Source organism: Stenella coeruleoalba (assembly GCF_951394435.1).
Source record: "Stenella coeruleoalba genome assembly, chromosome: 3".
Classification (NCBI taxonomy): Eukaryota; Metazoa; Chordata; class Mammalia; order Artiodactyla; family Delphinidae; genus Stenella; species Stenella coeruleoalba.
Window position 1 is genome coordinate 111,075,526 of NC_137148.1, and position 27,460 is coordinate 111,102,985.

Genomic DNA, 27,460 nt, shown 5'->3' on the forward strand with positions numbered 1-27,460 from the left:
CCCAAGAAAAAAACAATTCTGTACAGTGATGGATGTTAACTGGGCTTATTGTAGTGATCATTTCACAATATATACAAACATCAAATCATTATGTTGTACACCTGAAACTAATATAATGTTATAGGCCAATTACATCTTAATTTTAAAAACAAATTTTCAAAAAATTATAAAGGTGTTTGGGCTCTTCTGGAGGATATTTGAAGTAGGGAAGGATTTGACAGTGAAATTTTTCTGTTCCAGCTCTGAAGATGGAGGACACCACATGGCAAGGAGTGCAGGTGGCCTCTATTTGCTGAAAGTGGCCCCTAGCTGATGGCCAGCAAGGAAATAGAAACCACTATCTTACAACTAAAGGTAACTGAATTCTGCCACAACCATATGAGCCTGGAAGAGGACCCCAAACTTCAGATGAGAACACAGTCCGGCTGACATCCTAATTTCAGCATTGTGAGAAACTTAAGAGAGCCCAGGCACCCGGTGCTTGGACTTCAGACAGACAGACCTGTGAAATAATTAAGTGTTGTTTTAAGCCAGTAAATTTGTGGTAATTGTTATGCAGCAATAGAAAACTAAAAATATCACACACACACAGCCACACCAAGGGGCCAAAGAACAAGACCAAACATATGTCCTGTTTATTCACACTCCTGTTAATAAAGACAACAAAAGAAGGATAAGGTTTCAATATTTTATTCAAGTTTTAAGTGATGTTAATTACAGCATTTGAAGGGGAGGAACTAATTCCACACAAAATGGAAGACCCTAAAATGTACCCATTAAACTGCTAAAAAATAAACTGAGTGGCGAGAATATAACAGAAGTTCAATTTAGATTCTGAGTGTTGTCACCATGTGATTACAGTCACAGAGACTCTTCCCAGCTTGCAGCTGGAGCTCTTAGAAGCTATTTCATACTCTGGTGCAAGGGCAAAAAAACACAACATGAGAAAAAACACAGTTAAGTCCTGAATTATTGGCTTCATCACATCCACCTTCTCCACCCCAAAATGGCACAAAAGAAACAGCTACCACGCCCTGCAGACTACTTTTGGTGTAAAAGAGGTGATGGATCGGGGTGGAAAAAGTCCCTGCCTAAAAAAGTCCCTTTCAGATGAGTTTGTGTACACCATCAAACAGCTTCTCCTCAATCAGGGTAGGAAACCAAGGTTCAATTCTCAGGAAGTCACAATTTCATTCATTTACTCAATACGAATTTACAAATTACAAAGTGCCTGCAAATTATCAACTTCCACTTGCAGCCATTTCTAGGTAAAAAAGAAACCTGACATCTCTAGAGGGGCCAGCAAGCTCCCCCTCAAGTCTACAGCTGAAAGGAACTTTTTTGAAATTGGGTTTCTTCTGTACCTCTGAAAGGGTAACACTCTAAAGCTGAATCATCTTTAACCTGGAAGTCTAACATGATATTTAGCGATACTCGCATCCCAGACATACAACATTAAAAGGTACACTAAATTCTGAAGGTAGCTATGCTGCAAAATAGTTTAAAATTAAACGATTGTACAGTATTCATTTATGCTTGAAACTCCAGTCCTAGACCAAGCTTGTGGCCACCAGCGTTGACATTCTTGCCATCCAGCAGAGCTGACAGTGTCAGTTTGATACCTGCAGGGGGAGAAGTCAGGGGGAGGAAGGGAGGAGAGAGGGAGGAAAGAAAAGAGAAGAAAGGTTAGCAAATGGAGGATGGCTGAAGCACACTGGTGACACCACACCAGATTCAGAACCTGTTCCAGCTGAGTGTGATCAGCAGGGGCAAAACCACAGGCCCTTGAATCCCTGTTACGCAGCGCCATCCGACTAATGACTGGGTAGCTGAGGATGAGCTTGTGCAACAATAATGACGACTCCATAGCTCACCCAAATCCACTTTCCTTCATCCTCTCATCATCCCCGCTACAAAATCCATGCAGAAAACTTCCTTAGCAAAAGCCCCTTGAAATGAAACCCCAACCACAAATCAGACTCCACGGTCTTACACTCCCAATCACAGCATGCACACAAATGCAAACACAACACACACACACACGACTAAATGCTATTTTCTCTAGAACAGCTTGATTCTGCCATCATGTAACCTTAGATTTCCAGGGTTCAAAGCCCCAGTCTGACCAAACTAACCCCAAGGGGGTATTATTTCCTGTAGCTGTAACATACTATGGACTGGCCTAGCTAACTGTGCAGAGGAAACCTACAAACCAGTTTCACAATGGGGATGACTTATAGGCTGGTTTTAAGAACCTGCTGGAAATAAGTATCAAGCATTAGGCACACACTGGGAAAAAGAATGGAAGAAAATAACCAAAAATGTAATACATGTTAGCCTTGGCCTTTTTCCTCCTACTTACTACTTCTCCTATTTGCCAACCGTTTTATAATGACTCTGCACTCCTTTACAAACAGTCAACTATAAAACTTTATATACACTCATTTACAATGTACTACACAGTCATTTTACAAGCAATAACATAAAGCAGCAAACGAGCACCACATCTTTTTTAAGACAAAGAACTAATTTCACACAACCAACACATACCTGGCTTTAGGGTCTGAGTATATCCTAACCCTATCAGGCTGGAGTTGTTCACTTTAGCCTAGTCAAGGAAAAGATAAGAGAGTGAAAATGTTAAGTACTTCACATTTCTGTCTCCAAACTGAGTAAGAGCTTTTTAATCAACCAACTCTGGACTTCAGTATCAAATTCTCTTTTTTCATGACCACTCTGTTTATAGGATTCATTAAATTCAATATGAAATATATCAAATTTAGGAACTAGGTCTCAGAAGGGTAACGCAAAGAAACAACACAATTTTCAAGTAAAAGAAAGTTATTATTTACATTTGATTCCTTACAGTATGTGTGCCCAATTCCATTTATACATAGTAGGTCTGTATTTTTAAGTTATAACAGGTGAGGACACCTTCATTTATGGCCAGAGACATAAAAGACTTTCTTGTATTTGTTGGGATAAAGAAAAACAGACCAAATGTCAGATGGGGTTTTAAAGCGTTTTTTTAAACAGCAGAACATTGTTCGAATTTTTTCTTCATGAAAAAGAGAAGCAAAAATCAAAAAAAATTGGCACTGACAAGCCTGAATTTTTGGAGCAAAACAATAACCTAGACAATCACTTAAATGTCAGCACTTACTGAATGCTGATTAATAAATTAATCAACAAAGCAGCTGAGTCGATAATAATTTCGCCCTTATTCTTCTGCCTGAGTTGTAGGAAAATCTGGGCCTCTCCCTGACCCCTTTCTGGGGAAGTAAGGAGAGGTCAGGAGCAGAGCAAGCTCACGCTGTGAGAACACCTGGCGAAAGCCAGAGCTACCAGGGTGTGTGTCTTCCTGCTCACATGCTGTTTTTAGACGCAGCATCTCCCACAGGAGAAAACAGGAAGGTAGGTCTCCAGGCAGTCAGTGCCCCATCTAGATGTTCCATTTTGCCCATGCCCTCCAAATAATAAGGCCCCTTTTCCTTTGTTTTAAAGTGCCTGACATTAAGGAAGCCAAATTCAGTTCCTATTTCAGGAGACTTAAAATAGGCTGTCTGTAAATTACACAAGTCAGCCCAGAAACCATCCTGCAACATGAGATTTCCTCATTCCACCCCAAAAAGGATACAGCCGGCAGTGCCCTGTGACAACAGAGATGAGCTCAACAAGATTTAACGCAAAAACTGTGCAGCAACGCAAGGGTCCATTAGCTATGCTACAGGGTCTGCAAGACAAGATGCCAACCACCCAATGCCAGGGCCTGATTTCTTAATATGCAATACAGGAGCTGGGCAAGAGAATGAAAACTGAGGGGGAAAGGAACATTTAAAACCTTCAGGTTCAAGGTAACCCCCTTTACAGTCTGCAGCATGGACCAGGGACTGGTTAGAGAAGGAGGCTTCACAGCAAGGCAGTCTGGGTCAAACACAAACCCCAGCACTTACCACCTGCCTGCCCTTGGGCAAGTTACTCAACCACTCTAAGCTTTCAGTTCCTTATTTGTGAAAACATGGATGGGATAATTAAAAAAAAAAAAAAAAAAGCACCTATCTCAAATGGGTTGTATAAGAATTAAATACAGTAAGCCACATATAATGGTCTCCATACAGTGCCTGGCAGCCATAGTAAATACCATTACTCTGATCGTTTTACTCATTGTGAACCCTCTCACAGTGAGAAAATCTCTAGCCAAAGCATGGAATTCCATCAGTCCAAAAGGATTCCAACCTAAGGGTCAGGGTAAGGTCTCAGAGATACATGATTCCACAGGTACCCACCGAGAAGCAGGCATCAGGGTCGATCTGGTACTTGGCTGCTATTCCGAAGCGAGTGTTACTGTTTCCTGCTGTCCAGGCCAGATTAACAGCAGTCTCCAACTTCTTATTCACCTTCTGATAAATGGAGCCACCAAACTCTGTCCCGTCATTTCTGCAAATAAGCACAGCATGGATGCCAAGCAGCCCAGGAAGGCGACCTGAGCTGGGCACAGCTGACCAAGTCTAACAGAGGACAAGCATGTTGTAAATGGATTCAACTGATCACAAAACAGGCACCAAATTACGGCAAGCCTGATAGGAATGGCACAGACACCAGGGTCAGGAAGGTTCAGAGGAAGGGAAAGGCTATCTCAGCCATCACTGGGAACACCCAGACGCTGTGCTTCCAGAAAGTACAGGAAGAGCATAGACACCACCTGATTCACAGAGAATCCTGACTTCTTCAGAAAGTCTTGAGCATGCTACAAAACAGCAGCTTGTCAAAAATAATAGATTTTAACTCAAACGGGGAAATTTCCTTGGGCTTAAATGTGTTTAAACATTAGATTTTTCAATACATTCTAAAACCAGCAACACTGCCTTCCTGTACTGAACTCTTAAAACCACAAAGGAACTCGTTGTAAAAAAAATCATCTAGGGGGCTTCCCTGGTGGCGCAGTGGTTGAGAGTCCACCTGCCGTAGCAGGGGATACAGGTTTGTGCCCCGGTCTGGGAAGATCTCACATGCCACGGAGCGGCTGGGCCCGTGAGCCATGGCCGCTGAGCCTGCGCGTCCGGAGTCTGTGCTCCGCAACGGGAGAGGCCACAACAGGGAGAGGCCCGCGTACCGCAAAAAAACAAAAACAAACGAACAAACAAACAAAAATCATCTAGGGCTTCCTGGTGGCGCAGTGGTTAAGAATCCACCTGCCGATGCAGGGGACACAGGTTTGAGTCCTGGTCCAGGAAGATCCCACATGCCGCGGAGCAACTAAGCCCATGCACCACAACTACTGAGCCTGTGCTCTAGAGTCCGTGAGCCACAACTACCGGAGCCCACGTGCCACAACTACTGAAGCCCACACGCCACAACTACTGAAGCCCATGCGCCTAGAGCCCGTGCTCTGCCACAAGAGAAGCCACTGCAATGAGAAGCCCACGCATCGCAATGAAGAGTAGCCCTTCCTTGCCGCAACTAGAGAAAGCCTGCGCACAGCAACGAAGACCCAACTCAGCCAAAAATTAATTAATTAATTAATTTGTTTAAAAAAAGCCATCTAGGGCTTCCCTGGTGGCGCAGTGGTTGAGAGTCCGCCTGCCAATGCAGGGAACACGGGTTCGTGCCCCGGTCCAGGAAGATCCCACATGCCGCGGAGTGGCTGGGCCCGTGACCCATGGCCGCTGAGCCTGCACGTCCAGAGCCTGTGCTCCGCAACGGGAGAGGCCACAACAGTGAGAGACCCGCGTACCGCCAAAACAAAAACAAAAACCAAAACAAAAAAGCCATCTACATGAAGCACACAGAACACCTGTTACACACCTGGGCCTCTGCAAGACCAGGGCAACCCAGATTAGCTGTGTCAGCTGTTTCCATGCCAGTTCCAAAAATAAACCAGGTCCACTTATTAAAAATCTTGAAACTCAGGTTAGTAAAACCTAAAAGTCATTGCTCTTCCTGGAACTGGTGCAAGTTCCCAATTCCAAACCAAGGAAGCACTTTCCATGTCAGCCAAAATTTTCAATTAAAAAACACTTCTATGCATGTGATATTTTTCCTATGGCTTTTTTGCATGTTACTTTTTTTAAATTTACGTATCTTTTTTGACCTTTTTCAGTAAACATTTCTATGAATTTTAATACAAAGACTCCTGTAGCCAGGATACAGAACAGTCCCACTACCAAACTCCCCTGTGCCACCCCTTCAAAGTGACACCCTTCCTGTTCCCCTCCCCCAACCACTGGGCTGTCCATCTCCATAGTTTCTTGTGATTTTTTTTAGTTTTAAAAGACTCAAATTTTATTAATTTATTATATTAATGTATTATATTATTAATTATAAAAATTCCTCAAAAATTTTTATTACGGAAATGTTACTAGACCCAATGTTATTAGACCCAAATACCATTTACTTGTCTCTAAATTTTAAAAGTCACTTTAGTGACCTCTAGTGGAAAGAGAGAAATTTGGTAAATTTGTACCCAACTTGCACCATGCATTAGTTCTTCATGTCTACAGAGATTTCATGGATGAAATCTGTTTCCCTTAAATCTAAATCAGCACTCTGCTTCAACCCTCAAGTTTGATTACAAAGGGCTCTCTCTAACCTACCCTGTAATTTCCTCTTCCCTTCATGATACTGTCCAGTTAATAAACTTTTAAATGTTCTGCCATGCAGAGAAGACACTCAGTATTTAACTGAGATAATCAACTCCTAATTTGGCTCCCATGCCTACATTTCATTAAAGCACAGCAAGCTGGTCCTCACGCAGTATACAGAGAAAGAGAGCTACACCTCCCCACCCCCATTTTGTTAACTAAAATGAAAGGCCCTCCAACGTCCATAAAGCTGCAGGGAAGGAACACGCCTGTGGACTGACATCATGCCCTTGCCGTAAGTGATCAGCCATTCTGTGTGTACCAGGGACAACATTTACTGTTCACAGAATAGTAAGAAACTACATCACTTCAGGAAACGGGTAGGTGGGAAACAAGAACAATACTAGCAGGCCATTTGGTTCATCTGATTCCAACAAACTCACTTCCCAGTGATTAAAAATTAAGCTTAGAAAAAAATCATGGTAAACAATCCCCCGACTGCACACACTCACATACACTTACACATTGGTGTGAAGCTGGAACTCATCAGTCTTGTAGCCAACTGCAAAGTTGCTCTGGGTCACTCGAGACTTTGCGGTCTCAAAATTCATCTGGTAGCCAGCCAGCCAGCCCTCGTAACCCAGCACCAGAGCACCCCGGATGGAAGGCCCGGCAATGTCGAAATCCACGTCACAGCCCAGGTTGATATGTTCCCGCTTGTACCCTGTCTTGATTTTAGCATTTTTTTTCCTGGAGGAAAAGAAATTGTATTAAAATCAGAAGCTAACTCATCTTGCAACAAGCATGCCAAGAGACACAAATTTATAAAAATAATAATCCCCGTTTGAATAGGAGGGTAGGAAGGCAAAGCCAGGGCCCCAGATCTCCCTTAAGCAACTTCTGTGCCACAATGGGCAGAACACAACCTCTCTTCAACTGGAATCCAGAATAATGAAGAAACACCACCATAATGAAGCGAGAACACAGGCAAGAAAAGCTGGAAAAAGAAGCGCTAAGTAATTTTTACTATCCTCTCCCTGTGCTCAATACAGTAGCCTACACAGGCATTCATTATGCAGAGCACCACCATGTAATTATGAAACAGATGCATCTTTGCTATTTTCCAAGTCTGTGGAAAAGATACATCTGTCATGAAGGCAGCTATCTAAACAGCAGCTTTTAATGAGATGGTCATCTTCTTACTTTGTGGCTCACTTAGTAAAGAAATATATACTAATTCCCTTCTAAGTAAATACAACAGTTAGATAGCTTTTAATTCAATATCTATGAGATCCCAATGAATATATATTTCAGAGAACTGGATAGTGAGGTAGAACCTGGGGCCCTGCAGTCATAGGGGGCCAGGAAGCCCTGGTGGACTGGACAAGATCCCAGGTCTAGTTTGCTGATCCCAGATTTGCGTATACGGCCAGATAGTGCCTCCCTTGACTATTACTCAAGACCCAGCATTTCTTAGGAAAGGCAGGTGACTCATGTCACCTGCAAATATATTATCACAATGACTTTTACCAAAAGTCAGCATTAGAGACAAGATCACATCTATCAAATAAAATTTAGACTATTTTCACCTGATTGTTTCTGTCATTCAACTGCAAAATGGACATCTTCCACAGCGAGAAACATTCTCAGCAGACACCACAGGAGAAACCAGATATGCTTCAAGGTTCAAGGACCACACAGCCCTGTCCAGCCCAGCTTCATTCACACTGAGATTAAAGCTTCATCCCCAGCACCCAAACTGGGGGCCCTAAATACCATTCCCTCCTAAAAGGAACCAGCACTCCTCAGAAAATTGCAGGTTACAGGTTGGGGCAGGAAACGTGCAAAATGAGCTTGAAGCATCTATCAAAGCTATCAAAGACTTTGAGGTTGGGGCAAAAGGACTGGAGAGCTAAGAAGAAGAGGCTCCCACAGGGACTTCCCTGGTGGCCCAGCGGTTAAGACTCCATGCTCCCAGTGCAGGGGGCCCAGGTTCAATCCCTGTTCAGGGAACTAGATCCCACATGCCACAACTAAGAGCCTGCATGCCGCAACTAAAAGATCCCACATGCCGCAACTAAAAGATCCCGCATGCTGCAACTAAGACCCAGTGCAGCCAAATAAGTAAATATGTAAATATATTAAAAAAAAAAAAACAGGCTCCCAAGGGCTTCAAATATGAGACAATATAAGCATCAAGAATAGTATCAGCAGCGACTGAAGCACATCAAATGTTTAAATCTATGAACTCATAATGACACTCAAGACACACACACATTGGTCATCTTTGGAGACTAGAGGATCAATCTGTTATTTTGAAAAGGGTAAATAAGAAAGGAATCAAACATGTATCCCACCTTTCCTATACTAACTATATCTCAAAATAACCAAAGATTTGATAAGTTTCTCTTTATAGAAATATTCCAGCTTAAAAATGAAGAAGGAAAGATAAAGGTGGAATTATCACCAATTCGTAACCCCTTATGAGTAGATCATGAATGGCACTAACATACAAAGAGAAAACCAGGCCTTCTGTGTGCCTCCCTATGGAAGCAGATTTCAGCACCCCCCAAAACGGAATCTAAATGTGATGAAGCCTCTAGACTTAGCAATTCACAGGAAATGTGGGGGACAGGGGAACAAGTTAAACAACACCACAGAACGCAAACAGCAAAATTTACTCTATATATAATTCTAGAAGACAAATGATCTAGTTTTAACAAATAAACTGCAAGGGGAAAAAAACCAGAAGAAGAACCTAAAAACTAAGATTTAGGAGCCATATGAAGCAATTTTTACAATTTTGCATGGACAATTTTTGATTCTCTAAAAAATTTTCATGAAATCATGTAAATGTGAAGAGACTAGGCTTGACAATATTAAGAAATTATGATTAATTTTCACAATGTAATGATACGGTGGCTATGCTTTTTTTAAAAGGAAACTTATTTAAAGATACATATGAAAATATGTACAGACGAAAGTATGTGATATCTGTTATTTACTTCAAAATAATCTGAGGGTGGGAGGGGCTGATTATGGATGTATAAATAAAACAGGATTGGCCATGGGTTGATAATTATTAAAGCTGAGTGATGAGAACATGATGAAGGTATAATATGCTTTTCCGTATTCGTTCGCATGTTTGAAATTTTCCATAATAAAAAATTTAAAGATTAAACACTCCAAGTTCCAATGAGTCAGAATTTCAGAGGTCATAGGTGAAAATAAAGTTAACACCCGTCCCTAGTGACAATGAAACTTACAACTTCTGTTCAAGTTGCTTCTGTGCATTTTTGCAAGCTGTGAAGGAAAGGAGTGACAATCAAACTAACTCTCAATAAGAAAAACTTAAAATAAACCTATTTTGGTCTGCCGGCTCTTTAGAGGAAGAGACCTGGGTTATGACCAAGTATCCAGTTGGCACCAAGCAGGGTAGGATGATTGATGAAAAAAACAGCTGCTCAGAGGCTGACATTTAGAAAGAAGGGGAAATCAAGACATGTAGAAATTCGGCATCTTTTAACCACTGGGTAAAATGCTGCTGCTGACACAAAATGTGACACCTGTACCAGGGCCTCTGACCAGTGGTGTGCACAAGCCACACTGGACAGTTACACAGTGCCTCCACATGCCACCCCACTGGATTCTGGTCAGAGGCACCAGGTCCCCAGGGGAAGGGCACTGGTGGGGCAGTGACTAGGTTTCTCTCCAGGCTTGGCTCTAAGGCAGCATTCTATGCCTTTGGAGCTTTTCCTCTTTCAAATATTATTGGGATTTTTTAAAGCTATTTAAATAATGGTGCCAATTTGACAGCACCTGAGAGAGGTATACTCTTAATCTGTGGTTAACAAGCTGGCTTTATCTGTGGTAAGTACTCAGTGTGGGTGCCAGTCCCCTGATGAGGTCTGTCTGCAGCTTCATCCAAATGTGGTATATGCTTACCTCTTTAAAGGAAGCCAGGATACTTTCCCAGGCTGTACCCCTCAGACACTTTGGAAAGTCAGCTTTCATTTCCAATCTCCATCGAGTCATCAAAACTTTCCTCAAATACCCAGTAGCAATGAGTACATCTTGTACCCACAGTCTTAGTTTCTAAACACCATTCTTCAATAAAAGGAACAAAGGCTCCTCAGAGAAATAGCTGATAGCAGGACTAGGGAAGAACAAGTACACTTTCTGAAGAAGTGCGCCAAAAAAATGACAGGGGCTTGTCAAAAGCACACAGGATGTCAACTTGAAGGCTCCCAATGGCCGTATCTGGGACAATATGAGTAACAAAATATAGTAATGGATTACAATCCATAGAATAAAATAAATGTCCAAGAATCCGTACTGATACAGATGACTGATCAAATAAATAAAAGGTGGAGAAGAAAGAGCTCTTCCTTTCAGTAAAATCCCAATTAATAAATGTAGAAGGAATGATGGGAATAGAAATTCACCATTTGGGGGACTTCCCTGGTGGCACAGAGGTTAACAATCCGCCTGCCAAGGCAGCGGACACGGGTTCGAGCCCTGGTCCAGGATGATCCCACATGCCACAGAACAACTAAGCTTGTGCACCACAACTACTGAGCCTGCACTCTAGAGCCCGTGATCCACAACTACGGAGCCCGCATGCCACAACTACTGAAGGCCACGTGCTGCAACTACTGAAGCCGACGCACCTAGAGCCCATGCTCTGCAACAAAAGAAGCCACCTCAATAAGCCCCCTGACTCGTTGCAACTAGAGAAAGCCTGCGTGCAGCAACAGAGACCCAACACGGCCAAAAATAAATAAATAACATATAAAAAAATAAACTGAAAAGAAAAAAAGAAAGAAATTCACCATTTGCCAAACACAGTTGTTGCAGGCAAGAATCACCAATGGATGCTAATATTTGTGAGTCAAAGTATAAAAATTAGAATATTTGCATGGTCTCAAAGCATCTCCCCACAAGATACTTGTTAATTATAAAGAGAAAAAAAGTAACTTTACAGAGAAATCTGGCAAACGCCACTTGAATCAAGTGACCAAAGTAACGTCACCAGTAATGAGGCACATTGATATATACCCCCTGATGTCATGCACCAAGATGGACAGAACACAACATCCTATCTACAGCTATCAAAAATAAATAACCTGGAAAATAAATAAATAAATAAATAGCCTGCGTTTAACCATGAGAAAACATCAGACAAATCCAAATCAAGGATTCTACAAAATAATTGGCCAATCATCTCTGAAAGTGTCCGAGTCATGAAAAATAAAGACTTAAAGATGGTTGAGATGGTAAATTTTATGTGTATTTTACCACAAATTTTATTTTTGGCCACACCACACAGCATGCAGGATCTTCCCCGACCAGGGATTGAACCTGTGCCCCCTGCACTGGGAGCGTGCAGTTTTAACCACTGGACTGACTGCCAGGGAAGTCCCCACAATTTTTAAAAACTAAAAAAACTATGAAATGAAATTCAATACATGCCCTTGGCCTTGTCATCAGTGTGCAAAACAACCTTCCCAGGCCTAGGAGACCCACTGCTCTGAATGGAAAAAAACAAGAGAGTGTTCTAGAAGAGACTGATTCCCTCTAGCCACTTTGAAAAGCACCAGGAGCTGAGGCAGATCAACATGCCCTCTTGCCTCCTGATGTGCCCAATAACCAGCAAGCCTAATCTATCTGTGACTGGAGGGCCTAAAGCAGGAAAGTGCAGTCTCAGGAGCCACCCTGCATATACTCTCAGTGTCCCTAAGTAGGAAGCTAGGGAAGAGGCCCTCCAGCATGAAAAATGGGGCTGGCAACAGTGACCAGCAGCCCTTGCTTCCAAACACTGCCTGCTGCCCTAGAGCCTTGGCCACTTACATTGTGAGCCGCCTCACTCACATGGAATGGAGCATTACTGGACCAGAAATCCTGCAGCCTCCACAGCTGAGGCCAGGAGAACAATAACAAACAGCACAGAATGAATCTTAAATCTTACTATGAAACACCACTAAAGGTCCTTATGGAGAAAACAGATGATATTCTTACCCAGTGTTTGGTGAGAAGGATGAATCGAAGGTCAGCTTCAGGCCATGTGCAAGCTGAACAGAAAAGAAATTCACCAACAGGTTTAGTCACAAGACAGGCAGCCGATGTCACTTAATAAAACTGTGTCTTTTCACAAGTGACCATTACCTGATCTTCCACGGTAATCTCCGTGCCTAGTGTGTTGTCAGTGTTCCATTTCTCCGTAAACGTCAGACCATATTCGGTCCATCTGTACTTGGTTTCCAGACTACCCGTCACTTTGGTGGTCTCGGTGTTGGCTGAACCTGAGCTTGTAAATTCCTTTAAAGAAGAGAGTCACAGCCTGCATGCCAGCACTTCATTCTGCATTGCTCCACCCCTAAATGCACTGTACTTTCCTTTATGCAAGAGGTGAGACCCTGAATGTGTGGGTGCAAAAGCTCATTCTATAATTCAGTTAGATATTTGAAGTACAGATGGAGTCTGCTAATTAAAGGAATCTTTCAGGGAATTCTTTATCAGGAGAAAGATTCCTTCCTCCCCTGTAACTCTTTAGTCTGGACAGGAAGGCAATTCTCCTTCTGTCCTACCTCCAGGCTCGTACAGAGAAAAAGCTTTGAGCTAAAGCTGACATTGCAGTAATTCTACCCAAAACTTCCTCCTTCCAACAATTCACAATCTAAAAGGGATTGCTAAGATTTGGGGTTTTTTTTTCAATAATTATGTGGTATGGAACACAGGTCAATTTTGAAACAAGAAACATGAGGAAAAATAAAATTGAGGCCTGCCCCATATTCCTATGAGTATTAACAGCTGCTGAATCGGGGACCTAGTCACATGGTTCCCCTGGACCACCATGCCACAGAGGATGCAATGAATGTGACAACCACAAGCTGCCACAATCAGAAAAGTCCCTTTGTTTGCCACCCAGACGGAAGTTATTGATTATTTATTGATCTACAATAAATATCCATGCTCCATAGAGGCAGACAACTTACCAGTCCATTCTCAGATTTTGTTTTCAAATCAAGTTTTATTAAGCCAAACCCTAAAGAAAGAACATGGTAACTGTTAATAGGTTAAATAACTAACTCAAGAGCAGCATCTCTGCCTCCCTTAGGTTGTTTAAAAATGAGATGAGTGCAGAGGGCACCGGTCTCCACTGCTGCCTGCCTCTGTGTGTGGAGCCCGGCTGCCATGGAACAGTGGCAGGCAGAACAGACACAGGCCCCACCTGCACTCCCAGTGGAGTCTGAGAAAAGGGTGCATGACAGCGTGAGCACATGCCTAAAGACGAGCTCCAAATTTAGAAGCCGTGCTCCACTGCAGCAGCATCCACAGACCTGCTCCCGCCTAGGAGAAGAAACAAGAATGTCCACTTGTCTGCAGCAATTCACAAGCCTACCCGTACTGGGTGCACAACCAAAACTGCTTCACTAGCCATAGAAGGCTTATCTTTTTTCCCTGACATGAAGTTTCTGAGAGCTGACTGACCCAAGTCTCTCAAACTGTAATGGGTAAAATACCAAACATGCCAACCCAGTTTCTGAGCTGAAAGGCCACTCCATGCAACACTCACCATAGCCCTTGGTAAAGACATCCCTGGCAGATTTGCCAAGATCAGCATACGTGGGAGGCACAGCCATCTTCTGCTATAATAAAAGAACCACCAGAATAAACACATTGGTAAGTTTTCCACCAATAAAAATCATCAGCACTGAGTTCCACATACCTTATTCCCCCAGGTGTGGACAAAGAAGACTGTGCTATCTCCTGCTTCTTTCTGTGGCCAGAGCTTGAAACACCCAGTAAGTTTTTACTGACAGCAGACCAGCCTGACTTTGGACCTCTTCTCCTAGGCATCCCCAGGACTGAGCACAGGCCCAGAATATGGTAGGAGTCAGTCAATATTTTCTAAATGAATTCATTGGCAAAGACACAGTCCCATAAGCCAGCTACTTTACTGAACTGCAGGACTCTTGCCAATAAAACATATCTTCTTACAAAATATCAACTGCTAGGACATTAAATACATGGCAACGTATTTTCTATACAGTTCTGATTTCATTCATTCAACAAATATTTATAGAGTACCTACTATGTGTCAGAATGGACCCAACTTTTCACAAAACCTTTGCTACGGGAACCCACTTTTAGAGTATCATATTCCTCATAGAGAAAACAGTAAAACCTACCTACCTAACTAGGCAATTCTTCACATGGAAGGAAATGCAACCACATCCCCCCCAAATTTAATTCAAATAAACATCTATTGAGCTTCAATGTGACTTGACTTTTAAAACCAACTATCAAAGTACTACTTGGGATTGATGCACATCACTAAGTCAGTCAACAAGCATTTATTAAACACCTCGCTGTTCAAGGAAGGCAAGAACTTCAAATAGTCCTTGCCCTAAGGACCACACTGCGCTGCTGGGAGGCTCTGCACTGATACATTATGTACACAGAATTAAAACCCTAATCCAGATGGCACACACTCTGTGCTCCACCCAGAAGGAGAGGGGAATGCGAGAAAGCACCATCTCCTGCATCTTCTCCATCTCCAAAATTGTCAGCCTCAGCCAGAAATTCAATTAACCCAAGGATGGTTCCATCCATTTTAAATACAGCATACCTAAATTACCAAACTGCATACACCTCACCTAAAGTCACATATAAATGTATTCACACAAATTAACACCCACATGGCATATTCCTGGTTAAATGGGAACCCAATGAAAAGTGGTGCAAGTGATCTCAGGGGAACAATATCACAACTGGAAGTTGCATCCTGACCAAAGCCTCAACTTCAAAGACATTGCAGGGAGCCCAAAAAACCAATGAGTATAATGTTAAAAAACTATAAACTTGCACAATTTTAAATTATAAAACTGTGGTCCTGGTCCTATTTTACTTTTTTCAGAGGTTTTGCTAATTCTGTCCCAGCTCCCTTCTGTGTCAGAGCAGAGAGGAGCAGCCCAGTAAGCTGTTTACGCGCTCCTATTTTTGTTGCTGTTGTTATTGTATTTCTCACACATGATCGGGCCAGAACCATGGGCAACTCAGTCTCCATTAGGATCAGGGCATAAAGAACACGGTGGAAGACCCATTTCAGGCTGTTCCCACTGGCTCTTTCAAGGCTCTCTCCCCTCTCCCCTTCCACCCCAAATGAACCCCATAGGCACACCCACCCCAGGGACAAACCAGGAAACCATCCACCAGGTCCTCCAGAAACACTCTCTGCCTTAGGCACACGCCCCAGCCACAGATGGGCCTGGGCCCCTCCCAGGAGAAGCAATGAAACAACCCTGGACTGAAGGCTAGGTAACAGAGCCCCAAGGAAACGTGCAAAACATCTCAGCAAAGGGCCCAGAACATTCTCCACACACACACCGATTGCTAACAGTTATCAGTGGACAGAACACCCCTCTTCAGTGCTGTCCCCTTCCCAGCTGGGCTACAAACTCAGCCCCAGCCGGGTGACAGGGAGAGCAGTCCAGTGGCAATATCTCCGGGTCAGCTAAGACCTCCTGTACCTCAGAGGTCAGGGCCTTCCCGAGTACCCTCCCCTGGCTCCAGGACCCGCCTCACCACACGTGGCACACGTGGCTTTCACGTCTGGACTGGTCCATCCCTCAGGAAAAAGTCAGAACACTCATCATTTAATGCTCCCCAAATGCCCCTGCTTATCCCTAATCCCCAAAACTGAAAAGCAAAGCCAACTGTCAAAACACACTCCACCCACAGCAAAAATCCCCCTAAAGCGGCCACTGAGGAGATTACCATGCAAGGACAGGAGAGGTGGGATGGCAGAGGGAACTCACATAAGGCCAGGCTCTCCTTGCATCCCCAGCGCAGCAGCGGGCAGGGAAGAGGCACAGGAGCCACGAGCTGAGTGGAGCCAAACCCACTCCTGGCCCTGAGGTAACACCCACCAAGGGGGGCAAGACGCTGACTCCCCTGCACCAAAGGCTGTGTGGCTGTAGCTTCCCCTTTTGCTTCTCATGGAGTCTTCCTCTTTCCCCACCTCTCGCCTCCTGCTGCACTTATCTGACAGGACTGAAGCAGCTCTGCCTCTCTGAGAAGCCCAGCTTTCCTACAGCTGCAAACAACAGCCAGCACAGTTCTCAGCACCTGCTTCAAAAACAATTTTAATGTAAAAACAATGACTGCCATCTACACTTTCTCAGGCCAGGACTAGATGGGGAGAGAATTCAGCATTCTGCTTTCTCACTTAACACCCTGCCTGCACTGACCTGCAGACTGAACCCTGGTCCTGGCCCCTCCCGCCACCTCAATCAGCTCCAAATCACTCCCCATCTGTCTCTGCAGCATCCACCCCACGTGTCTTCAGAAAAGGGAACCCTCATACGCTGTTGGTGAGAATATAAACTGGTATAGCCACTACGGAAAACAGCATGGAGATTCCTCAAAAAATTAAGACTAGAACTATCATATGAGCCAGCAGTTGCACTTCTGGGTATTTATCTAAAGAATATGAAAACACGAATTCGCAAAGACATGTGAACTCCTATGCTCGTCACAGCATTATTTACAATAGCCAAAAAATGGAAAAAACCTAAGAGACCACCAACAAATGAATGGATAATGAATGGATAATGGATAATACTGGATACTGCGCACGCGCGCGCACACGCACGCGCACACACACACACACACACTGGAACACTACTCAGCCATTAAAAAAAAAAGATGAAATCTGACCATTTGTGACAACACGGATGGACCTTGAGGGTATTATGCTAAATGAAATAAATCAGATGGAGAAGACAAATTCCCTGTGATTTCACTCAAATATGGAATATAAATAAACAAAAAACAAAATAAATGAACAAACCAAAACAAACACATAGATACGGAGAACAGAATAGTGGTTACCAGAAAGGAAAAGGAGGGGAGAGGGTGGGAATGGGTAAAGGGATTGATATCGTGATGGATGGAAACTAAATTTTTGGTGGTGAGCACACTGTAGTGCACACAAAAGTAGAAATATAAGGTTGCATACATGAAACAATGTTATAAACCAATGTTACCTCAATAAAAAAGAGAAAAAAAAGAAGAAACTCAGCTTCTAGAGGCTGAGCATGAAGCAGGGTGTTCTGACAGCACTGTCTGTTTAATAAGTATACGCGCAGTAAGCATCAAAGTATTTTTACAGTAGAAAAAAAAAGGAAACAGTATCCGACAATAGGGACTAAGTAAATGACAATGTAACCAGTAGGCAGGAGCTCCCTCTACAGGGAAACTGCGGCATCACCAGGGATGGGGGGGAGACGCACAACTAGCATGCCCCACCGCCACAATGGCCTAAGGAGAGCTGAACTCAAGCTGAGACCAACCAAGCGCCTTCGGAAGAGAGTGCTGCCACTTCTGACATCAGAACCAAGCAGACTTTATTAAAAGGGCCTCAGAGAGCCACATTAGAAAGTCTGACACATCTGTGTTTGGGCAGCTCACTCAACCAATGGATTCTCAAAAATGTAAATGACAATATCTACTGTTGCATTGGAAAATGATCACGCCCATTCTCCCCAAGTAGGAATACTACGTACAGTACAGCCCCTGAGGAGCCCATTGGTGGGCAGTGCCTAAGTGAACACGCAGTAACTCTAGCGGCAATTCTACTGCTAGGAACACACTCACAGTGGCACCCAAGGCACCCAAAGATGTATACAGGAGGATGCTGACTGAAGGGTTAAAACCCAGAAGCAACCTAAATGTCCACCAATAAGGAAACAAATGAATAAAAATTAAGGTGCTTGCAAACTAAGGAATACCATGTGGTAATCAAAAAGAATGAGGTGGATTTCTACGTGGTGGCATAGAAAGCTACCTATGATAATAGTTCAATGAAAAGAGCAAGTCACAGAAAATGTATAATTCCATGTGATTGGAGGAAAACCATTTTACATATGCATCTTTATATGTTCCACATTTGTGAATGGATAGAAAAGCATGTGAAAGGGAAGGACATGAGCTAACCTGTAAACTGTGGCTGCCTTGGAGCTGCTTCTAGAAAGGAAAGGGGGTTTAGGAAAGAAGTGAAGTTAAAATAGGATTTTCATTTTTGATTCTACTTAATCACTTAAGTTGTTTGTGTACTTGATAATTTTTTTTTAAACTAAGGACAGAAAATTTAAAAACCTAACGAATGTGTTCAAAATTAAGCCACGCTGCATTCATGATGCCACAAGTCCCATTCCAAAAGGCTACTGCAGCAGAGATGCCAGAAGGGAAAACCATCAAAGTGTCTATACTGGTTCCAAGAACAGATTCAAATCACACCGAGGTGGCAGGGTTAACAGGTAAGGCCTGTGGGGGGCACATTCTACCCTCAGGTGACCACTGACGGCTTTGGCCACCCTGCCCAGAAGGTAGGAGTAGGGCAGAGCTCCCTAACTTCAGTGTGCATGAGAGTCACCTGAGGCACGTTTTCAAAAGCCTCCTTCCTCCCTCTCAGTCTTTCATTGCCTATTGCACAGGCAGGGCAGCCCTCAGATGCCACTGAGAAGAGTGGGCTGGCTCCCCGCACCAAGCACCCCCCAGAACCCCCACTTTGAAGCATGTTCTTTTCTCTGCAGAAGCTCCCTCAGAAGGATCCAGGCAGGGGAGCCTTGGTGCTCTCAGAAAGCCAGCAACCATTGCAATGGCTGATACAGAGAGCAGGGCGGCCATGGGTCCAAACGGCTGAGTCAGGAACAGTGGAGAGGAAAAGTTTTCTGAACACAGGCAACACCCAGTGGGTCAACAGACAACATTTTTAATGGCAAGGGTATAACTGGGCTAGGACCTAAACACCAAGAGCCACCCTGCCATGGCATTTCTGCACCCATCCGAGTACCCAGGTGGCAGGGCACAGTGACGAATGGAAGGGGCTATGAGCCTGGCAGACGTTCTAGCTGTGTGACTTTGGACAAGCCACTTATACTCCTAGGGTCTCATTTTACTCATCTATAAAATGGGGCTAACAATAGTGCCTTGCTACCACTGTTGCTGCAAGGATTAAGTACGGAAAATAGAGCATGCAGAAATGTCTGACACACAGTGAGTACTCAATAAATGGTAGTGTAACCACAATCCATTAATCTGGAGATTTTCTGTTTGCCCCTCCAGACCCACCTTCCTCCTCCGTCCTGCTCTGTGCCCCAAGAGCTGATCATTATGGACTGTTTTCCGTGAGCTATGGGTTGGGCTCAGCAAATAGGGGGCACCAGCAGAAGATAGGAGAGTGCAATTGGGGTATTCATCCCCCAGGCTGCCTCCCTGTTGGTCCTCAGGTGGGCAGTGACTTTCCTCTACCCAACGCCACAGCTCCTGCCAAAGGACCCCCTCCTGTTCTAAAGGACCAAGGGGCCCACACCCCTTGTCAGGTCCCCCACACTCTGCCCATACCTTTGCAGATGATCCTTTCATCACGCTTTCTTTAATTAACCCATGGGAGTGTACATCTGACTCCTGCAAGGACTCCAACCAACACAGCAATCATCGCCTTCACCATCACCATCCCGGGTTCCCCTTAGGAAGGGAGAACTGTAGGAAAGCCTTTGGCTCTGCTATTTCTAACACCATTCTAGGTAGTCTGTCAGGGCAGAACTGGGCCAGCCTATAAGAGGGGCATCAGACCAGCCAGGGATTAGAGCAAAAGCAACTACTCCTAACTCTGGGGACCAGGAAAAGCAACTTCGCCCGCAGGAGGCCAGAGCTGCTCTGAAAGCCAGTATGTGAGGCCAACGCCATCAGGAGCCTCCCTACACCCCTACCCCACACTTTCTCACCAGAAGTGGCAGCCCAGGAGAAGGGCCCTGGTTGAATCTCCAGGATGCTGGCAAAGCCAATGCCCGGGCTCAATAAGTGGCAGTGGAACCACAATCCATTATTCTGGACATTCTTTGTTTGCCCCTCCAGATCCACTCCAGACTCTGGTAGGTCTGTCCTCTCAGTGCATCCACCCCCCTCCATGAATGTCTCACACAGGGCAGCTGGGCTTTCCAGGTATTGCTTCTATTTTAAAACACCCTGGGAGGTGGGCCACCACCGGCACAGCCTTCCACAAGCCTCAAGAGAATGCAGCTGACTTGGGGACACCCTGCCTGCCCACCCATCAAGAGGAGAAGACCGGGGCTGGCAGGCAGCACGCCAAGGTCTGGATCCCAGGTGCACCTAGGGCTCCTGCTCGCTGCCTGGCTTGATCCAGTGGAGATAAAATAGACGGTGCCTGGGCAGGTAGACTCGGGAGTCCAGCAGACCTGAGTTCCAATCCTACTCCACCACTCTCTTGTTATGAGATCTTGGGCAAGTCACAACCTATCTGCCCCTCATTTTTCTTCAGTTCCAGTACAGGAAAAGAGTCCCTGACTCAGCACCATTCTGAGGACTGAATGAGATTGCTAGTACAAAGCACTTAGTACAGTGGCTGGTACCCAGTAAACATGTAACACACACAGCGAGAGCTTATTACAGATTTTCATTTTATATATTTCTTATCATAATTATAGCTGCCGTGCAGGTTGCCGAAAGGTCACCCTGAACCACAGGGTCCAGAGTTCTCCCCAACCATAATGAGGTATTGTTTAGCTGAATATTGTCCAGCCAGGTCCTGGAAGAATGCCTCCTACCTCATCCCACGGAAAACTGACCCTTCTCCTGATAAACACCCTGTGCCACTGTCCTCGCAACAAACAGGGTAACTCCATTGACTGCTGTCCACTGACAGCTAGACTATACCCAGCCATGCACATGCTCCCTCTGATCAGTGTAAAAGGGTAACAGTGCCGCTCTGAATAGCAAGTTCTACCTTTCAAAAGGCACTCAAATCTATTAGCTCCTCACAGTGGCCCCTTGGAGTGGCAACTGCAGTGTAAAAGCATCGGCACTGGAGCTAGCCAGTCCAGGCCCTGAATCCCAACCCCGTTCCTGCTGAGCTGTGTGACCTTGGGATGGTTACCTCACCACTCTGTGCTCAAGTCTCCTGACCCGTGAAATGGAAACGACAGTACCTCTCTCCCAGGGCTTGGAGGACAGTGGATTCAACGTCATAATACATACGTCAACCAGCCAGGAGAGTGCTGGGCAGGCCCTCAGTAAAGAATGACTGTAATGATGACGATCACAGTTAGAGTGGAGAAACTGAGGAACAAGAAAGTAACTTGGCCTGTAACTAGACCCTATGGCTCATGTCAGAGCTGTGTTATATGAGCTCAATCTGCTCTCCTGGACTCTTTCCAGCAGAGTTCTGGGTAAAGGGCTAAGATTCTCACTTACCCTCACCCCTCTGAGAGCAGGCAGTGAAATGGAGGATTGTGCCCAGGCCCAGCTGATCACCTGATCACCTTTCCTCAGTGGCAACCAGAGGGGAGCCCCTGAGCACCCTGGGGGGCTGCCTGCAGGCTTGGGCTGGCTCTCAGCCATACATGCCTCTCTCTTACCAAAGATGTCACACTTTGAGAAATCCCATCAAGGGCAAAATGGATTTTGGGAGCACCTTACCGGTAAAGGTGGCGGTGAATGTTCCCCATGACCACCATCTTGGAGGTGGTTGTCGACGTGTGCCTACTGTCCAGTGGGGCCAGAGGCCCAAAGGCAAATCCTCACTATATGGTCCCCCTGAGCCCCTCTGTTTGTCTACAAACAGCCCCTGCCTATAGAATAGCAGAAATAAAGTAATTGACTGAGAGCAGCCCCCCATACCCAGGCTCAAGCACTTTATTCAGGACAACTCCAGTAGAAGCCATTGACCCCCTCACCATCTGAGAGGGAAGAGACACCAGGCCCAAGGGTTTTAGGAGAATCCCCTTCACCAGTGTCACCCCCAGCCCTGCAAGCCCAGAAACACCAGTTCAACAAGTTTCCCAAAGGACTTGGAAAGTCACAGAATGAGGATAACATGTTCAAAGCAATTATTTCAAATTAGGCAACAGTTCTGCCTATCACTGTTCTAGGGCTGTACACACCCTTGTAGCCCTTTATTTATTTGTGACTCTCTGCTAGGCAAGGCTATTTTCTGAAAGTGAATGAGACGTGTGTCCCTCAAAAAGGATGTCCAAGATCAAGGGATTATGGTCTGGGCCTGCAGCCACTACATATACACATTCAATAATCCCACAAATACTTAATGAGCACCTACTATAAGCCACATGCTGGAATGGTGAAAACTATCCTTCTGTCAGCAAGAGTGCATTCACCCCCACAGACCCTTCTCAAGTACCTAGTATTGCCAGGTGGCACCACCCCACGCACTGAAAACCAAGTTGTATAAGGCTTAAGCCTGACCCTGTAGGAACTCAGTCCAGAGCTGGGGTGGAAAGAAGGCAGACCCTGGGCAGTCTGCCCTGCCCTTGCCTACAGCACATTAGGCAAAGGAGGTGTTCATTTCCCTATCTCCTCTGGAGAGGGGAGGCTGGTCCAGGGGCTGGGGGCCTCAGGTGGAACAGGCCTAGGCTTAGCCCAGGTCTGAACCCATATTCAACTTTCTGCTCCAGCCTGATCCTGTCTGTAAACTTAAAGGTTTTTTAAATTACCCTGAAAGTTACTCAATGCCTGGCACACAAATGCCTAATAATAATGTTTAAAATAACAGAGACCACCTTTATTGAACCCTTTCCAGAGCACCATGTAGAGCAAAATAGTCTGCAGGGGATGGGCTAGATCCTCCCCTAAAAGCCTCAAGCGTAAGTGTCAAGGTTTCTGCCCAGACCTTCTCCCTACCAGGCACTGTTCTGAATGTTTGAAGTTCATCAACTCATTTTATTCTTCCCAAAAACCCGATGAAGAAGAGGTATGATTGCTCCCGTTCTACAGATGAAAAAACAGAGGCTTAGTATCTTCCCGGCTGTGTGACCTTGGACAAATCACTAATGCTGCGTGCCTCAAATCCAAAGGGCTCGGAAGCAGTTTCGTGAAGGCACCGCTGCATTTGATGAATGAATGAGCAACCGAATCAGGCAGGAATCCCTCCTAAGGCCAAGAAGGCCACATCACTACCCGCGGGACCTCTTTTTCTAAGGCCTAACCTTCTGCCCAGCCCCCAGCTCCGGCCCTGGTCCCTGCGGCCTAAGTCGACTGTCAGCCTCCCATTCCGCCCGGAAGGTGCTGGCAGGCGCAGACAGTGCCGGGAGCCAGCTTCTCCGGGCGTGGACCCGACAGGGCGTGCAGGGCCGGGGGCGCGGGACCCCGGTCGTCACATGAGCTCATCCCCGAGGCGACAGCGTGGCCCGCACAGGTCCGTGAGCCCAGCCCGGCGAGCTTAGGTGGCGGGCGGGTCCCTGCCCGACCCGCGCTGGCGGGATCGAGGGCCAGAGGTCGCCTCCAAGGAAGGTCACCTAGACCTAAGGCGGGCCGGGCCTCCACGCGGCGGCCCGTGCCCTTCCGCCCAAAGGTCCCCGCGGGCTTTTGGTCCCCAGCCGCAGGCGCCTCCGGATGTCCGGCCACCCGCTCCCCCGCCCGGGCCTGCTCGCCGCCCGCCCGCCCCGCGCGGCCTGCTCTGCCAGCCGCTGACCCGCCAGGCCCTGGCGGGCCGCTCCCGTTCCCTGCCCCGGCCCGGCTCTGGGCCCCTCGCCCTCACCCGCTCCCCGTCCCATCTCCTCCCCCAACTCCCCACGGGCCGGCCCGCGACTCGGGGCGCAGTCAGAGGCCTGGCCCCTCTCCGCTGCGCCTACCTCAGAAGCGGTGGCAGTGGGCTCAGCGGCGGCTACGGCGGGGGCTGCAGCGTGAGGAACAGAGCCAGCGGCGGGGCCGAGGGCGGGGCGGCACAGACGGCGGCGGCGCAGACCCGCCCCGACCCAGCGAGGCCGGCCCCGCGAGCTCCGCCCCCTGGGCCCTCCCGGGACACCGCCCGGGCCCCGACCGGGTTCGCTTCCAGCGTCTGATCCGCGCGCGGACCTTTCGGGGCCCTTCGGTACCCGCGGCGGACGCGTGTACCCACGGGCGAGTGCGGACACGCGTGATTGCCTGCGTGCGCCCGGGCACTGGGCGGCGGGACAGCGTGGGGCTGACGTGTGCAGAGTTGTGTGCGTGCGCAGGGACAGGCGTGTCGCCGCCCGCGCGGGTCGACCTTGCTGGAGGTCCCTCCAGGTTGAAGCATTCGGGGAGGGAGGGGTCTTCCGGTTAGCTGAGCAGTGGCCGAGGTCCCCTGCGCTAACAGAAGACACGCGGGGACCTGGGCCTCCTGCTCGGCCTCGGAGCTGGGAGACAACACCCCTCCCCCGGGAGTTGATGTGGCGGGTGGCTGGACCAAGGCCTGGCCTGGGTGGACGAGGTGACCCCCGGGTCCTCCCCAGCAAAACCTGCTCAGGGTGTTAAATCAGACTCCGAGCCCCTGAGGGCAGTCACAGACTCGGCGAGGGGAATGGGCGCCCGAGGCGGCGCGGATACAGAGTAGCGCCCACGAATGCTGCTCCTTGGCCCTCGGCCCTCGGCTCCCGGCTCCAGACACAATGTTTCCGGCGCCTCCGACCCTCCGTCTTGCGGCTCCAGGCTCGCAAATCCCTGCAGGGGCCTGGAACGGAACGCGCCGAGAAAACCCCTCAAGATGAGTAGACAGTTTACCCCTATAGCGAAGCTGCTAGCAGCCATTTTCGGAGCATTTGAGAAGTGAGAAAAGTAAATTGCCTCTTGCAAGAACGTCCTCTGCTGGGTCCTATGGCGCGCGGACCAACCTAGGGCCCTTCGGGAACCCGCGTTCAGACAGGGCCTGCCTGCCCGCGGGGCTCGGTTAAAGCCTGCGCAGTCTCCCCGCTAGGCCTACGCGACCCACCCCTAGCGGACTTGGAGAATTAATGAATGCCAGGCTGGATGAAGATTCTGCACATCCTTCGCCTTTGGCCAAAAAACGTTCTCCAAGGCTTGAGGCGTCTAGGGCCCCTTGGAGGAGGCGCCAGTCTACAGAATCAGGACACCTGCTCGCAGCAGTTGTGGCACAAATTAGAGGAGTAAGCAACTGGGGCGTTCAAAGAGGCAAGCAGGCCAGGCTGCTGGAAAGAGGCAGCAGCTTCAATGAGGAAAGTGGCAAGTAGTATTCCAGTGCCCTAGGGGTGTTGAGAAAGAAAGGAGCTTATGGTGGGGGAGTGGGTGTGAACAGAGTGCCCTGCCCCTGTAGGGGCTCCGGTCTGACTGAAAATGTGAGGAGGAGCTCCTGGATGCCTTGAGGTCCTGAAGAGTAGAAGACTAATACCAGAACTCTCCCCAGGCCCATGACCTGCTCCATGACTGACTGGAGACTTGGAGCTCCCCAACCTGGCCATCCCCACCCCCATACAAAGGCCCCAGCCCACTCCTGGAAAGCCACTGAGTTACCCACCAATGCAGTGAGGAAGAACTTGGGAGGACAGGATCTCAGAGAGGTAGGTAGGACCAGGTGGCTCTTCTAGAAGATGCAGCTTCAGAAACCTCACGAGCTAGGAGCAGATGCCTGCCCAAGGTCAGTAACGCCCAGGTGTGACACTGGGACCAAATGTTCAAGGTGCTCCCTCCCCTCCAGCACCTCCCTGTCAACCCCCCTTTCACTGACCTTCAGCCTGGGGAGAGTTCCCCATGCCCCACCGTCTCTGGGTCCCTTCTAGGGCTCCCCTAGGTGCTACTCTTGAAACAGGAGGGAAGGGGTCAGGGCACAACCTCTGAAAGAATGACATAGCTCGAGGACATGACATAAACTGATTAGAACCAAATGGGTCCAAGATGGCGGACAAGTCGACTTCCAGTAGACCTTGAGCCTCAGTATACACTCACTATAACACATCAGCAAGCTAAATGACACACCCACAGATGCTGTGACAGTTCCAAAACAGACCTTAAGGATCAAAAAGTGATCGGTGGCCCAATTCCTAGAAATCTCCGCCCCTTCCTGAAATAGCTGGAATACTCCTCCCACTCATTAGCCTATGAAATTACCCACCCCTATAAAAACTGACAACCCCATACCCTGGTGCCTTTTCTCACCTTCTGAGGTGGCCCACATTCTGTCTGTGGAGTGTGTGTCTCTCTAAATAAATCCACTTCTTACCCGTCACTTTGTCTCTCACTGAATTCTTTCTGCCATGAGACATCAAGAACCTGAGCTCCATTAAGTCCTGAAACCAGGTGTGTGATCTCAGTTGAAAGACTGTGGGTTTTGGCCGGGTTCGAGTCCCAGCTGCGTGGGTTCAAGTCCCAGCTGCATGGGTTCGAGTCCCAATCTGAGGTGCACAGTTTCACTTTCAGATTAATCACCCGAGTGCCCTTTGAGTCACTTACTGGTTGTGTGACCCTGAGCAAGAGGCACAACCTCTCAGCTTCAACTTCAGAGGGTTTTTGTGATTTTAAAATGAGACACACGCAAATAAGCACTCAGAAAACGGTGAAGGAAATCAGGTAGGACACGGAAGCCTCAGGACCTAGTGCTGACCCCTCCCGACCGCAGCCCTGAGGGAAGAGCTGAGCAAAGGCAGCCTGTCCTACCAGGCTTACCACACCACCAAGAGCCACACTGCCAGCCCTGCCTCCACTCCTTCTGCTACAGCTGATTGGGCTGGGGATAGAAACCTGACCCAAGAGTGGCCAATCAGGTCCTCTCTTGCAAACTAAGAAATCCAGGTCAAGTCTAAAAGTTTTCATTTGGGGGAATGACCCTTCTCTTTCTCCTCTCAGTGCACAAGCTTTAATGGAGCTGACTCCATCCCTAACTCCAGGGCTGTCCTTGGGGTGACCCTGGCTCAGCCTGACCAATCAGAGTACTGCACTCCCCTGGCTATAGGGATGGACCAGTGAGACCCGCCCAGACTTCCTGGGTCTGTTGAAATAAAGATTTTCCCTAAAAATGCCCACAAAAGAGACAGAAACCAGGTCCTGGGGACATCTTGCTCCAGGATCTAGCCCTGCCTCTGACTACC

The 27,460-nt window shown here is 47.1% G+C and overlaps 1 protein-coding gene across 2 annotated transcripts; it reads right to left on the reverse strand.

Annotated features, from left to right (window-relative positions):
• Positions 1-680: 680 nt before the first annotated feature.
• Positions 681-24,560, reverse strand: VDAC1 (voltage dependent anion channel 1). 2 transcript variants are annotated; one of them, XM_079917440.1, is made up of 9 exons: positions 24,254-24,560; positions 14,158-14,227; positions 13,577-13,626; positions 12,747-12,899; positions 12,600-12,652; positions 7,104-7,331; positions 4,287-4,437; positions 2,551-2,608; positions 681-1,622 (listed from the first exon to the last, which is right to left on the reverse strand). In XM_079917440.1, the coding sequence occupies exons 2-9, from the start codon at positions 14,222-14,224 to the stop codon at positions 1,531-1,533; spliced, it is 852 nt and encodes a 283-aa protein (XP_079773566.1). In that variant the 5' UTR covers positions 14,225-14,227; positions 24,254-24,560; the 3' UTR covers positions 681-1,530. The 2 variants fall into 2 exon arrangements, with proteins under 2 accessions (XP_079773566.1, XP_079773565.1); XM_079917439.1 differs by having other exon boundaries at positions 14,158-14,230.
• Between the last annotated feature and the right edge of the window lie 2,900 nt (positions 24,561-27,460).

Coding starts and splice junctions, on each gene's coding strand:
- VDAC1 (XM_079917440.1), bottom strand. CDS start 14,224: ATGGCTGTGCCTCCCACGTATGCTGATCTTGGCAAATCTGCCAGGGAT. Junction 12,653..12,746: donor AGATTACCGTGGAAGATCAG/GTAATGGTCACT, acceptor TTTTCTGTTCAG/CTTGCACATGGCCTGAAGCT. Junction 4,438..7,103: donor TTCCAGCTTCACACCAATGT/GTAAGTGTATGT, acceptor GCTTATTTGCAG/AAATGACGGGACAGAGTTTG.